Raw genomic sequence first — 12,674 nt, 5'->3', positions numbered from 1 at the left:
TATGCACATTTTGGTCAACTGCTTTCTGTGCCTGAGGAGCCGCCAGGATTAGTCTGTTTCTCCACCCAGGGTGTTAATTGACACTTTTTAACATGCTCATCGTGCTTATCCACTGGTCTCAGCCCTGCTGGGTCTGCCAGGGTGAGTCCTGGTGCTGTCGGGAATGCAGTGCACGGAGAGATCCAGTACCAAAGAGGCAGTTGCTTTGAGAGAAAGCAAGACAGGAATTCAGTCAAGTAATCTGTCACAAATGAGTACACCTTCTCATCTGTACAGAGACAAAGAAGGGAGTTCCTGTTAAGAAGCACTCCAGGTATGCACACAGACACAGTCTTTGTGTACATAACCCTGCCACATGCCAACCACACCACAACTATAACCACAGGAAGAACCTGAATTTCCTCCTTGTATTGCAATTATAAATTACTTTTCATGGGTTTTGCCACACCTGCCTTCACAGAAAATGCAACATGCATGCATTACTTTAATTATTTTTCTGCCTCAGAGGTCTAATTTTCACAACTGCAGTGATTAGCTGTCTTGTTGACTCTCTATAGCATTTCATCTCACTGAACAGAAAGGCAAAATTACTACAAAGTAAAAATCAACTGAGTCTGCACAGATGCCCAAAGCTAAACTGCATCCTGCATGAAATGTATTGACACAATTGTCTCACCAAAACCAGTTGATTTTACACCATCTATAGGATCTCTTCATGTGTCTAAGCAATGACCAGAAGTGGTGTTTAAAGATTTCCAGCACACAAAAGGTATAATTTCTCAAGCAGAATTAAAATAATAATTAAAAAAATATGAAAAAAATAAAATACGAAAAACCAAACACCAACTCACTGTCCAAAGGAAATATGGTATGCTAACATTTCAGCTTATCTTTGCATGTGACATTTATAGATTGATGACAGTTATATTTCTGTGCATAAAAGGTTAGAAGAAACAGTCTGTGACAGATAACCAATAGATATTTTTTTTTTCCTCAGCTTTTTAGATTAAGACAATTTCAGATTGGTAGAATAAGACATTAAAAGACACCCTGGTAAGCCTGATTGCATTTCTCTGTCTTTGAGCTTACATTCACACCAAGGTTCCCACCTGCAGATGACCGAATCCTTTCTGAAATATAGCCATTGAACCTGGATAAAATTTCTATCGTAATTTCCCTATTAGTATTCTTCAAAATAATCTTTCCTATCACCTTCAAGTGTATACCTTTCTTCTTTTATTTGAGTTTTGTTTGTTTGTTTGTTTCTTTTCCTTCCACATGAATGTGCTATGGAAACATCTATGTGATGTTAGTTTCTTTTACTTAGCCTGTGTCACATGATTAGAAGATGACATAAAATCCTTTTTCTCTGTTTCTACTGAAGTCTGACCCCTTTGGGATGGTTGGGGTGGTCTTTTTGAACTCTCCTGAAGTTGCTGCTAATGTCTGAGAATCAACAGGTGTAGGATTCCTGCTGTTTAGCCTTACATGGGTATTTGTCACAAGGTAAAATACAATAGCTCTCAAAGGCCCTTGACTTTCCTCCAAGAAGTCTTTCCGCCCTAATTGATGGTGTTCGTTAAACATGAAGTTCTTTTGCATTAATGTTTCTCTCCTGTCAAGGGGCAACTTTAGGACAACTAGGAAGCATAACAAAGTTTCATTTCTATTGCCACAGAACACAGAGGAAGTGAGTAACTCGTTACAAAACCATCTCAGAGGGACAGCTGGGAGCCAGAGTAGGAGCTGGAGATTTCCTGGGCAAGAGGTTGTGACTACTGTCGACCAAAGACTGAACTCACAGCAGAAGCTGGGAAAGAAGGCAGCACCTGGCCACTCAGCCACCTCATAACTGTGTGAGTAGTATATTTTCATAAAGTCATCTGGCAAAAAGCTAAAATTATTCTGAAAATGCTGATGGTTTCCCCCCACCATTTATCTACATAGCAAACAAATTCCCCAACATGCATTGTGAAAGAATTCAAAGTATTCCAGACAGGCTAGATGTTATGTCTGAAATCCTAAAATATTCTGGATGTCCAGCCTTTATTCTCCCACCGCTCCCATGAGTAGCTTACTTAATTTTCCAAAAATTTAAATAGTTTCTTTTCTTTCTTAATGAAAGACTTCTTGTGAAGGATCAGAACAGTTTGATTTAGATCAATGTTTTATGAGAAATGCAAAATATATGTTTGTACAAAAATGGCTGCAAAACCACATGATCTTTCTTTAATAGCATTTACTGTTACTTTGTACAGATGTAAAAAAATTTTAAAACTGGATATTCAGGGTTTTGTGTCCACATTTCATCATTGCTGTGATTTTTTAAAAAGTGTTTTTATCTTGATAAGAACTTCTTGCTTTATACTTTTCTCCTAAGAATGCAGGACCAGTAGCTGGGAATTTTGAAAACGTATGTTCCCCTTCGGTAAAAATGAGTCCCAAAGTTGGATTTTCCCAGAAAAATGTGTGTTGATTTCACACACATAAAGTTGTATTTCTTTCCCAGAAGACAGTACTTAACTTCCATTCATCCTTTATTCTCATGATATTGTTGAGGTTTAGAGTTTATCTTTTACATTGGTATCCTAATGAAAATGTTTCTAAAAACTGAATAGGCCATAGTGCAAACACCTGCAGCTTGGACATTATAGATATTAACAAGGAATGTCCTTTCTGCCCAAAGTTTTTTCAAATATGGAAAGGACCTTTTTCACTCAGAGAAGACAGTGGAGTGGTAAACAGGACTGCCTAAATAAATCTCATGATATATAGGAAACAGTAAAGCAATTAATCTTCTACTTGCCAACCATTTGTAAATGATAACCATGTTTTTCTTTCACTCACCTTTCCTTTGAGGAGCAAAATCTAAGCAGTAATATGGAATAATCATAAAAATACTTGTCCAACTGCAGTTTTACACTGACTCCTCCCACAACTCTGCTGTTGGGGTTACATTATTTTCCCCTGGTTTTCATCATGGAGATCTCAGTGGCTCTGGCAATAATTTGCATAGAAAAACATGGTCACTGAGTTTCAGAATAACAGTATCCCTGGAAAATCTAACTGTATTTTTTCATTAGGTCAGGACTGAAGCTTCTCTGCCCACCTCATGGCCTAGCCTGTATTTTTTATTTGAAGTCACGGTTAACCCAGGGTGTCTAAGAGAATTTATTCAAGTATTTATTGTCTCAAAGCTTTTGAAATTTTTACTGAAATGTTCTAGAAGCCACAGCTCAGTAAAACTAGCACAACTATAAACACTGAATATTATCAATTAAGTATGTAAAAAAATCTTAATTTCTGAGCAACTGTACAAATCCTAACTATAAAGTAGCTTCTGACAGTTCAGCAATGAAACAAACAGGATGGCCTTACTCTTTTTAGATACCTCATCTGTTTCTTCATATTTCTGCTCATCTTTTAATACACCTAACAAATTATTAAGAATCTTATTGCTACATATTTGCCTGCTGTGAATACAGTAAGCAATGCACTGTTGATTAATATTTTATAGTACCCCAAAAACTCTTTCTGGCCTAGCCAGTCTGCATGAAAATTTCAGAGCAAGTTGGGCATTGGTGTGCTATTACTTGAAGCACAAAAAGGCTCTCAATACTATCCATTGTGATTAGGATTTCATAGCAAAGTTACTTAGCACTGGTATTGGAAGGTTTTCTTATGCTAACCAGAAGTTTTATTTATTTGCCATAATACTCCGGTTTTTTTAGTCAGACCTCTGTGTATATTCCAAGAGAGATACTGATGTCTGGTGTCAGCACAAAACTCCCATTGCCTGTAATATACCCATTTATACCAATCTGTATTACTTTATATTATAAATAGGAACATTTTTCTGTATCAAAAGTATGAAGATCAGCTGAAAACCTCCCTTGCTAGCAAGACTTCTGGTTTCCTTTACCTACATAAGACTCCAAGGAAAACACTCTGAAGGGCTGGTGTTTAAGTTTGCTGCTTCCTTAATAAATTCCTGGGGAGTGACTGAAAACACCTCTCATGATTTTTGAGCAAAGGATCCAAAAAAATAACTGTTATACATTTTTTTTAAAATGTTCATTTCTCAAGTTTATTCATTTTCTGTTTGTCATATATGTGATAAGTTGTTCATTGTGCCAGCTGTCTGCAAAGTTGCAAAGATATAAAATACACTTAAATGAAATCTTCCTTAATCCATATAAAAAAGTAGTTTTTCATACTTACTGTGCTGTTGAGCTCCTTTTCCAGATTGCTGTTTTAATGCAATAAAATGCTTTCCTTTCCTACTTTCTCAGTCCTGCTAACCAAAACAGAAGGATTCTTTCAATAAATTCATACACTCCTACCATTAAAAAAGGAAGTGAGAAGCAACCAGGAAAATTATGTCTTCAAATGAGAATGAACTTTCTCCATATATTATTCACACTAGGAAAAACATGAATCTCTTTTATATGTGAAACTTAGTGAAAGAATAAGGTTTTTTGATTGGTCTTCCTCTAACTAAGAGAAAGAGAGCCCAGATTTCATGTAGAAAGACTGAGATGAAACATAAAGTGTCTTAGGGCTATTTTTAGGAAGCAACTCTTGGATTATTGTAAATTTTTCTCTCTGTTATTAGTCAGTAGAATTTTGGTAACACGAATTGACTTGAGTCTAGCACTGTTAGTCTAATGTAAAAGCACCCTAAAAAATAGAAGAATGAGTCTTTAATGCCCTCTTATAGCTGGAGGAATCACACAAGTGGAAAACAAATGTCCAGGCTTGTTATCAATTGAAATAGCAGGATGTGATATCCTTCAGACGCATGACACTTCTTGAAAGCTGATGTCTTCATATGAGTATAGAAACTAACCAGAAATGGGAAGGGGTTTGCTGTAAATGAGACATCAAGTAGACTGCTGGCTAATCATGAAAAATATATCAGCGAGTTGTGACCTTCTGGTTAATTACATGGTCCTTTGTCCATAGAGAAATGGCATATTTCATGTTTTCTATAGTGAGTTCAGGATTTTTCTTGGATTTGTAGGTGGTTTTGTTTTCAGTATCCTGTGAGATTTCTAACAGAAAATACAACCCAGGGGAGGAAACTTTGCACTGAAGTGATTACATTAGTGTTATTCTGACCTTTTTCAATGAGAAAACCAGTTCTGAAAAGTATCTAATGAGTTGCCAGAAGAAGAGGAACAATAGCAGAATTGTGTCTTTGCATAGTTACCAGGCAGGGCAGAACTTTCTTCCAACATTCAAGTGCAGAGTACGGTTTTTAGGAATCAATGGGCTGGATTTGAAGATGATTCACTACTTTGTTTCCTCTGCCCTCTTCCCTCTGATAGTAAACTCATGTGTCCAATATTGGCAGGAGGAGAGAAGGAAGAAAGGAAGAGAGAAACAGCTGAGGTATGCAGTAATCAGCAGGCAATTATATCAACATTGTTAAAGATATTTGCAGCTATTTTTGCTGGCAAATAATGTATAGAGAGAAGCAATTAGTCACAGTCTACTCACAGGGTAAATACAAATAGCAACAAACTTGTTGATTTCAAAACCTAGGGCATCAAAAAAAATTCTGAATACTGACAAACAGAATATATCATTAAAAGTCATGTGCTCCTAACTGAATAAAAGAAAAAACCCTAGTCCTTCTTTCTGAGCAACAGTTATGAGATTCAGAGAGCACATATTGCAACTGTATGATTTATAATACAATTAAAACATAGCTGGAAGATTCCTCAGAAAGATGCATAATTTTATTTTTCATGTAACTGTTCTTTATTTGCAAGAATATATTGTTGTGCCGGTCCATTCTGTCTTTATTCCTAAAATAGCACATAATTTTTTGCTTTTTCACAGGATGAGGCAAAATTTGTGACATTTTCAATCCCTGTGTAGAAAGTTACAAATTTAGGCACCTAATGAGTACGTAAATATACATTGCTGTATTTCAAAGAAACAGAACTCTCTCTCATTTTTGTTGTCCTTAAAGACAAAAATTATATTCATTCAAATCCTATCTGACATAAGTGTCTGTAATAGTGCTACTATTTTCAGAGACCTTACACAGAACAAGCTGTCCACAGGTAGCCAAAATAAAAAACATGGCTAAGAGACTGATAGTTCTACGAATATAACTGCCATACTGCAAAGAGCAAGCCTGGAAAGTTATTAGAAAACTCCAGTTAAAGATGAGTAAACTGAGGACAGATAATCAAATGAGCCTGTGCCATAAGATTTGGCATGCCAACTAAAAATGCATAACTAGTATTTGTTGGCGGTTTGGGAGTTGTTAATTTTCCCTTGTTTTCTCTTTCTAGATTAAGTCCCTAACCACTATGAAAACAGAGTTGTGATAACATCGTAGAAACAGTGATTTGAGAATAGCTGTAAAAAAAAGACTAAAACTGTGTTGACCTCTCAAAGATCTGGGTAGGGAAGATTTTCCCCCAAGCAAGGGAGGAAAGACAGAAGTCATATAAGTACACACCTTTGCCTTTGGGATCACCCAGGGATACATCGGCCTCTTGGGGCTCGCAGTAATCCTTCCTTTTTGTCTCAAGAAACATCGAAGGCCCTTTCCCACACTGGCCAAAAGGGGCTGTGCCAGGGGAGTGAGAAGGTGGAGCTATGAGTGAGCAACAGCAACCTGAGCATGCTCCAGATAAAAAGAGCATCACTTCAAGTGACTTTCACCCACCTTGTACATGGATTAACCAGGTACTGGCTGCTGTGCCCCTGTGCTGCAAGCAACTTCCAATATCCGCCCAAAACTCTCCTGCCCAGGCGAGGCACATGGAGCTGAAGGACACTACCTGTGATCACCCAGGCGTGCACAATGTGGCCTTCCAGGTAACTATGATTTCTTTTGATTTGTGGGGAAGAGGAAGGACTTAAAAACAATGAACAATGCTTACTTCAGTCCTTGAACAAAGAAAAAGCAATTTATGCTGTCTTCCTGCATCCACGTACTTTGCAGTGATATCCTGCCAATGTACAAGTCTCTTGTACAAAAAGTTGGAGCACAATTGACACATTCAGGAGTAGGCTCTGCCTATTGTCTTCGTCTGCTGCCTGGTACACTGTATCTTTGAAAAGTCTCCTAACTCAGTGTTATTTCATAGGCTGGTGTATCTCACAACTAGCCCATCCACCTCTCCCATCTGCTGTATCAATTACTGCGATTTCCTGAGGGCAAATAATTCAGTTTTGTTGAAGAGACGCATCATTATGCAGCAGACGTACATCTCATCAAAGCAATGTATATTAATAATGTGAGAAAAATGATCACGTAATCACAGTGGGGCATATTTTCTTTCTTCCATGCATAAAATAAGTGCAACTGTCTTGTTCTGCTCCCAAGAAGGGCACAGAGCCAGCCCAGAGGGTTCTGCATGTTATGTGCATAAAGTAATGTTAACAGCCATTTTAAAAATGCAGATTTCAAAAGAAGAAGCACCAAAAAAAAATAAATTGTTAACCAGTTAGCTATTGTTCTCAGTGCCCAGCACCCCTGCATTTTTATAGGAATTAGAGCAGGGACAAACAGAAATTTGCAAACCCACAGCCAGGCCATTCACTGTGTTTATTATTGAAGGTGGAACAGGTCAGGGAGAAAGCGGCTCTAAAGAGTGCTGTATTATCGAAGTACCCCTTGCTTTCCTCTGCGGCCTCTGATCTTTACACTGCCCCTGAGCTCAGCTAGCAGTAAGGGTAGCACATAGTGGGGTATCAGCCAACACTATTCAAATAACACAGAAAGGTCTTTGGAAATGCTAAGCATGTGGAATATTATGTAACACCAGTGACATCCAGCCACTCTGGTGTTATATTTATTCATTGAGCTATAGACAACGATAAGCAATAGATTAATCCGGTAATCTGCCAGTCAGGGAATATTTGTGGAATGTAAGGGAATTGCGGTCAAGTCCCTACTCCAGTCAATAGCTAATAATTCACACTAAGTGGGACAGCTTCAACAGGAGACGGAGACATAACTGTCTTAAAACATAAGCCAGTGGTTAGGGCATTCTCCTGGGTAATCAGTGCGCTCAACACATCTGTGCTTCAGAGCAGACAGACAAGCAATTTGAATTTGGGTCTCCCTCAGTTCATGTAAATCAGATAAGTGAGGACTTAATCCTGGGTGCATTTTCACACAAAATGTGTGTTCAAGATAGTGCATTCAGTTTCTAAAGTCTCTGCCTTACAAACTTACAGAGGAAGTAAGTCCCTCTCTAGCTGCATAAGCTCAATGCCAAATGCTTTTGAATGATGACCTAAGCTGAAAAGCACCTCTTTCCTCAGCAGTCTCTGTGGAGCACAGTTCAGTAACTCAGGTTAATTCTCTGCCTTACACAGCTAGCTCACCTGGGCAATGTGCAGGGAATCCAGGTGCTTCCTTTGCTGTCTGTCGCAATTGAGAGACGGGAATGCAGCTTGATGCAAGCAAATGTCTCTTTATTAGCCTGATAGCATGATTATATACACACAAGCAATTGTTACATCTTGCTCTGATCAGTTCAAAAACTTGCTTATTCTATAACTGTGGCAACTCGCGCAAAGATCTCACACTAGCTATTTAGCAATTCAGCAGTAGTTAACGATAACAATGTCTGCAGTTCTTACACCAGGTCCTTGAGCAATCTGACAAACCATTCCTTGTATAGCCTCAACTTGATACTTAGTCCCTGTTCCTATACCTTCAGTAATTTTTCATGTCCTGTATCAGCAGGGCTTGTGACCCACAAGCTCGAGCATATTCCTTTCAACTAACATTGTTACTTGTGGTCCTGCTTCCCAGGCCCCCTCCTGCAGCTGTCCATTGCAGAGGTCTGCAAGATCCTGCAAATCCTCTCTGATTTAAACAATGCAAATACCAAATCATAGAGACTGTGCAACAATGAAACCTGGCCAGAGTCAGGTTTTCTGGTTACTTTTGATTTCTGAAACACCAGAAAGTATTTATGTTTACACTATCGCTGACTCAACATGTAAGTGACTCCCTAGACAAAATAAGACACAGAAGGAAATAGGTAAACTTCTGCATATAGAAAAATAAATCGCTTCACAGTAGAAGCCACTGAGAAGAAAACAATCTCATAATTTTTCCTTATTTTCTTGTATTTGAGCTTTTCTTGCACAAAGAATGAACACTCTTCTTTCTCCAAGATGCAGTGTCTTCTAGTATTTTGCAATTAGTGTCTTTCTTAAACCACAAAATATAAACCTGTTCTGGAAAGGGATTAGTTTAAACCATTTTAAGTATCAGTGTGGGATTGCACTCCACAGGTACCTTCAGATGTACCTGAGCCGATTCTGTGACTCAGGCAAGGTATCCCAGGAACAACTATTTGCAAATGAAGGAGATGGCTATTAAGGCAGTCAGGATGCAGGAGTCTTGCAGGGTCCTAAAGAGTCATATACTAACTTTATTGATCAGCTTCAGAATATTTTGCAACAACAAGTCGAGCATGAGAAAGCTCAAGGGTTGCTTTTAAAACAACTAGCTATGATAATGCCAATGAAAATTGTAAACAGGCAACTTTCACAATCGCAACCCCAACATGTGTCAAATGATTATAATGCAGAACTCACAGCAGACTGTAACTCTCGGGCTGAGTTCTGGAATGCAGTGCAGCACATTTTTGCTTCTCTAATTTCTTCTGTAAGAATAGTACACGCTCTTAATTTGCTTAGTAGATTAGGCTGCTAGCTTGCTAAAGTTTAATGATTAACGCACAATGGGATATAAAAAATAATGCAGTGACAAAGTAAACCTGGGTTAGGTAGTTTGTTTTATAAAGTCAGAAAGTTAAGAAAACAGCTCTTAACAATACAAAGCAGCTCAAGGCTAAAAAGTGGTGGATGAAGGATCATATCAAAGTTTTATTAAGTCAAGAATGAGAAGCATTGTACCTTCTGTTGTTGAAGGACTCTTAACAAGTTGAAGAGGTGGTAATATAGAGTAATCTGTCTTTTGACTGGTCAGTCATACAAATGGTCAAAGAGGGATAACTATTCAAGCTCATCTGAATTTCACATTGGTTATTGATATTTAAACACACACATCCTTCTGTACTATAATAGGTTTTGTACTGTGTCAGCTAGGATGCAGTTAATTTTCTCAGTAGCTGGTGCAGTGCTGTGTTTTGGATTTGGTGTGAAAGCAATGCTGATGGCACACAGATGGTTTTAGTTGTTGCTGGGTGATGTTTAAGTCAGGGACTTTTCAGTCTCTTGGGCCCTGAGGGCTGGAGGGGCATGGGATATTAGGAGGGGACACAGCCTGGACAGGTGACACAAACTAGCCAAAAGGATGTTCCATTCCATATGATGTCTTGCTGAGTATATATAAGCTGAGGGAAGAAGAGAGAGGGGAGGACATTAGGTGTTAGTGTTTGCCTTCGCAAGTAACCGTTACAGGTGATGGAACCCAGCTTCCCTGGGGATGGCTGAACACCTGCCTGCTGATGGGAAGTAGTGAATGAATTCCTTGCTTTGCTTTGCTTGTGTGTGTGGATTTTGCTTTACTTATTTAATTGTTCTTATCTTAACCCTTGTTTTACATTCCTTTCTGATTCTCCTCCCCATTGGGGTTGTCAAAAAAGGACTGTCATGGTTTAACCACAGCTGGTAACTTCAGCCACTCACTCACATCCCTCTCACCCAGAGGGATGGGGAGGAGTTGGAAAGAAATGTAAAGCAACCAAAACCAACAGTTTGCCATCAACATTGGTCTCACACCAAATCCTAAACACATCTCTGCACCAGCTACTATAAAGAAAATTAACTGTCACAGCTGAAACTGTGATACAGTTAATAACCGTTGCATCACAGAAGTGTAAAACTTCTTCAGCCTTACTGTAGTAGACCCTCAGAAGTCAGCTAAGCAATGTTAGCTTTCAGAGAGGGTGTGCATTCATGTAGGGTAAAGTTCTATTAACCACATTAATCATATTTTTTTAAATGCATGATCCTGTGAAATATCACCTACTTCTTTTATACACTAAGCAGATTCCACTTGAACTGTTTACAGGCATGACATGAAAAATTGTGGGTCCTGTGTTATTGCTTTGTGATAATGCCAGTATCTGGGAGACTTAGAAGCAACTGTCACCTCATTAACAGCTCAAAATGGTCTCAAAAGAAAACAGACAGCAAACCTCAAATGTAAATGTACCTCTCATTCTACCTCTTTCTTTGATATCAGGGACATCTCAGTAAGCTTCTTGTATTAGTTTTGGGAAGATGCATAGCTCTACCTACACTTGCCATTCTTCACAAGCATGCTCTTATCCTTCAGTGCAGCATAAACTTAATAAAACTCCAATGCAATTGTTAAGACCTACACGCTAAATTACCTGCTTTGGATGCTACCTCATAGCTAGAATCAACAGACTGCCACACTGTTTATACCAAAACATCCAGGGATTTATGATTTTTTTCCCCCCCTTAAATGTCATGCAATATAAGGAATGTAAATCCTCACCCTCATCTGCCCATTGCTACTCAGAAGATTGTCCATGTTAAGTGTCTGCATGCCAATGTAATACATTCTGTATCTACATCTACAATAATGTCATACATAAAGTATAGAAACACTACTGTGTCTCTTCCATTCAGTGTAGTTTGGTTAACTTCTCTCTGATGGCACTGGCTAGAGTATCACTACAGTTGGCTACAGAATTTCCTGCTCAGAAATCCTACATTAATAGTAACCCTAAACCTGAGATTTTATTTATCTAGCTTGAATTTAGCCCTTATTTAAGAGGCAAAGGTTTTATCTCTTCAGTGCTGATGGTTCAGATCTCTGCTAATTATGGCATTAAACAAATCACACATTTCTCAAGGAATGGTAAGAACTAGCTCATAAAAAGGAATGTTGGTGGGACAAAAAAAACCTGACAAACTTTTAAAGGGAACTCAGAGGTAAACATAAAATAAATACAATACAAAAGGAAGATAACAGCTAATAAATAGTTATTATTCATTGGCCTCCTATTGTTAGTGCTAGGATGTATTAAGCAGTTGGTACCTGTTTCTGTAGAAGAGCAAACTGCTCTTAAGCTGAAGGAAGGATCCCCTTTAAAACTCTGCCTTTTACTCAAGCTGCATAAGGACATCGGTACTGCCATAACATACACAGCCTTCACACTCCATTTCATTCAAACAAGCTTATAACATCCTAAAAAATGCCATATATTTCTGTGTTTATCACCATTCTCCACAGTTTCCTAGATACTCTTGTCTGGTTAGTTGATTAAAACTATAGGTGTTATTAAGAATTTACATTTCATGAGCATAATTGTTGTAATTTCCCTTGGAAATTATGAGGGCATTGTACTGTATAACTCCATCGGATTCAGGCAGGAAATTATGCAGTCCTTTTCCACATTTTCAAAACATGTTTTCCAAAGCCATGTTTGGGTATTTTTTAAAAAAAGTGGGATATTACTCCATCTCTTACAGGAACATACATTTTACTTGCTCTGAGAGCAAAAGGATTTCCTATTTCTTTTTTTATGGCCGATTGTGCCAGTCTATCATTTTAACTTGTTTATCCTGCATTTCAGAATACTATCCAACTATCCTACTCAAAACTGACCACTTAAAGTTTTAAAGAAAACACTAATGTACTCAGAGGTGGGTGAGCCTAATTTACAACCTGTTTTAAAACACCTCAT

At 38.2% G+C, this 12,674-nt stretch overlaps 1 protein-coding gene across 1 annotated transcript in view; it reads left to right on the top strand.

The window, feature by feature from the left end:
- Positions 1 to 1,746: 1,746 nt before the first annotated feature.
- SLC28A3 (solute carrier family 28 member 3) overlaps positions 1,747 to 12,674 on the top strand; it is a 51,366-nt gene continuing 40,438 nt past the window's right edge. Inside the window, exons 1-2 of the mRNA XM_027808453.2 lie at positions 1,747 to 1,856; positions 6,552 to 6,840. Coding sequence (XP_027664254.2) covers positions 6,619 to 6,840 — 222 coding nt within the window. The 5' untranslated portion in view covers positions 1,747 to 1,856; positions 6,552 to 6,618. The remainder of the gene's footprint in view (positions 1,857 to 6,551; positions 6,841 to 12,674) is intronic.

This window comes from Falco cherrug, chromosome Z (genome assembly GCF_023634085.1).
Source record: "Falco cherrug isolate bFalChe1 chromosome Z, bFalChe1.pri, whole genome shotgun sequence".
Lineage (NCBI taxonomy): Eukaryota > Metazoa > Chordata > Aves > Falconiformes > Falconidae > Falco > Falco cherrug.
This window is presented reverse-complemented; position numbering and strand designations above follow the sequence as displayed.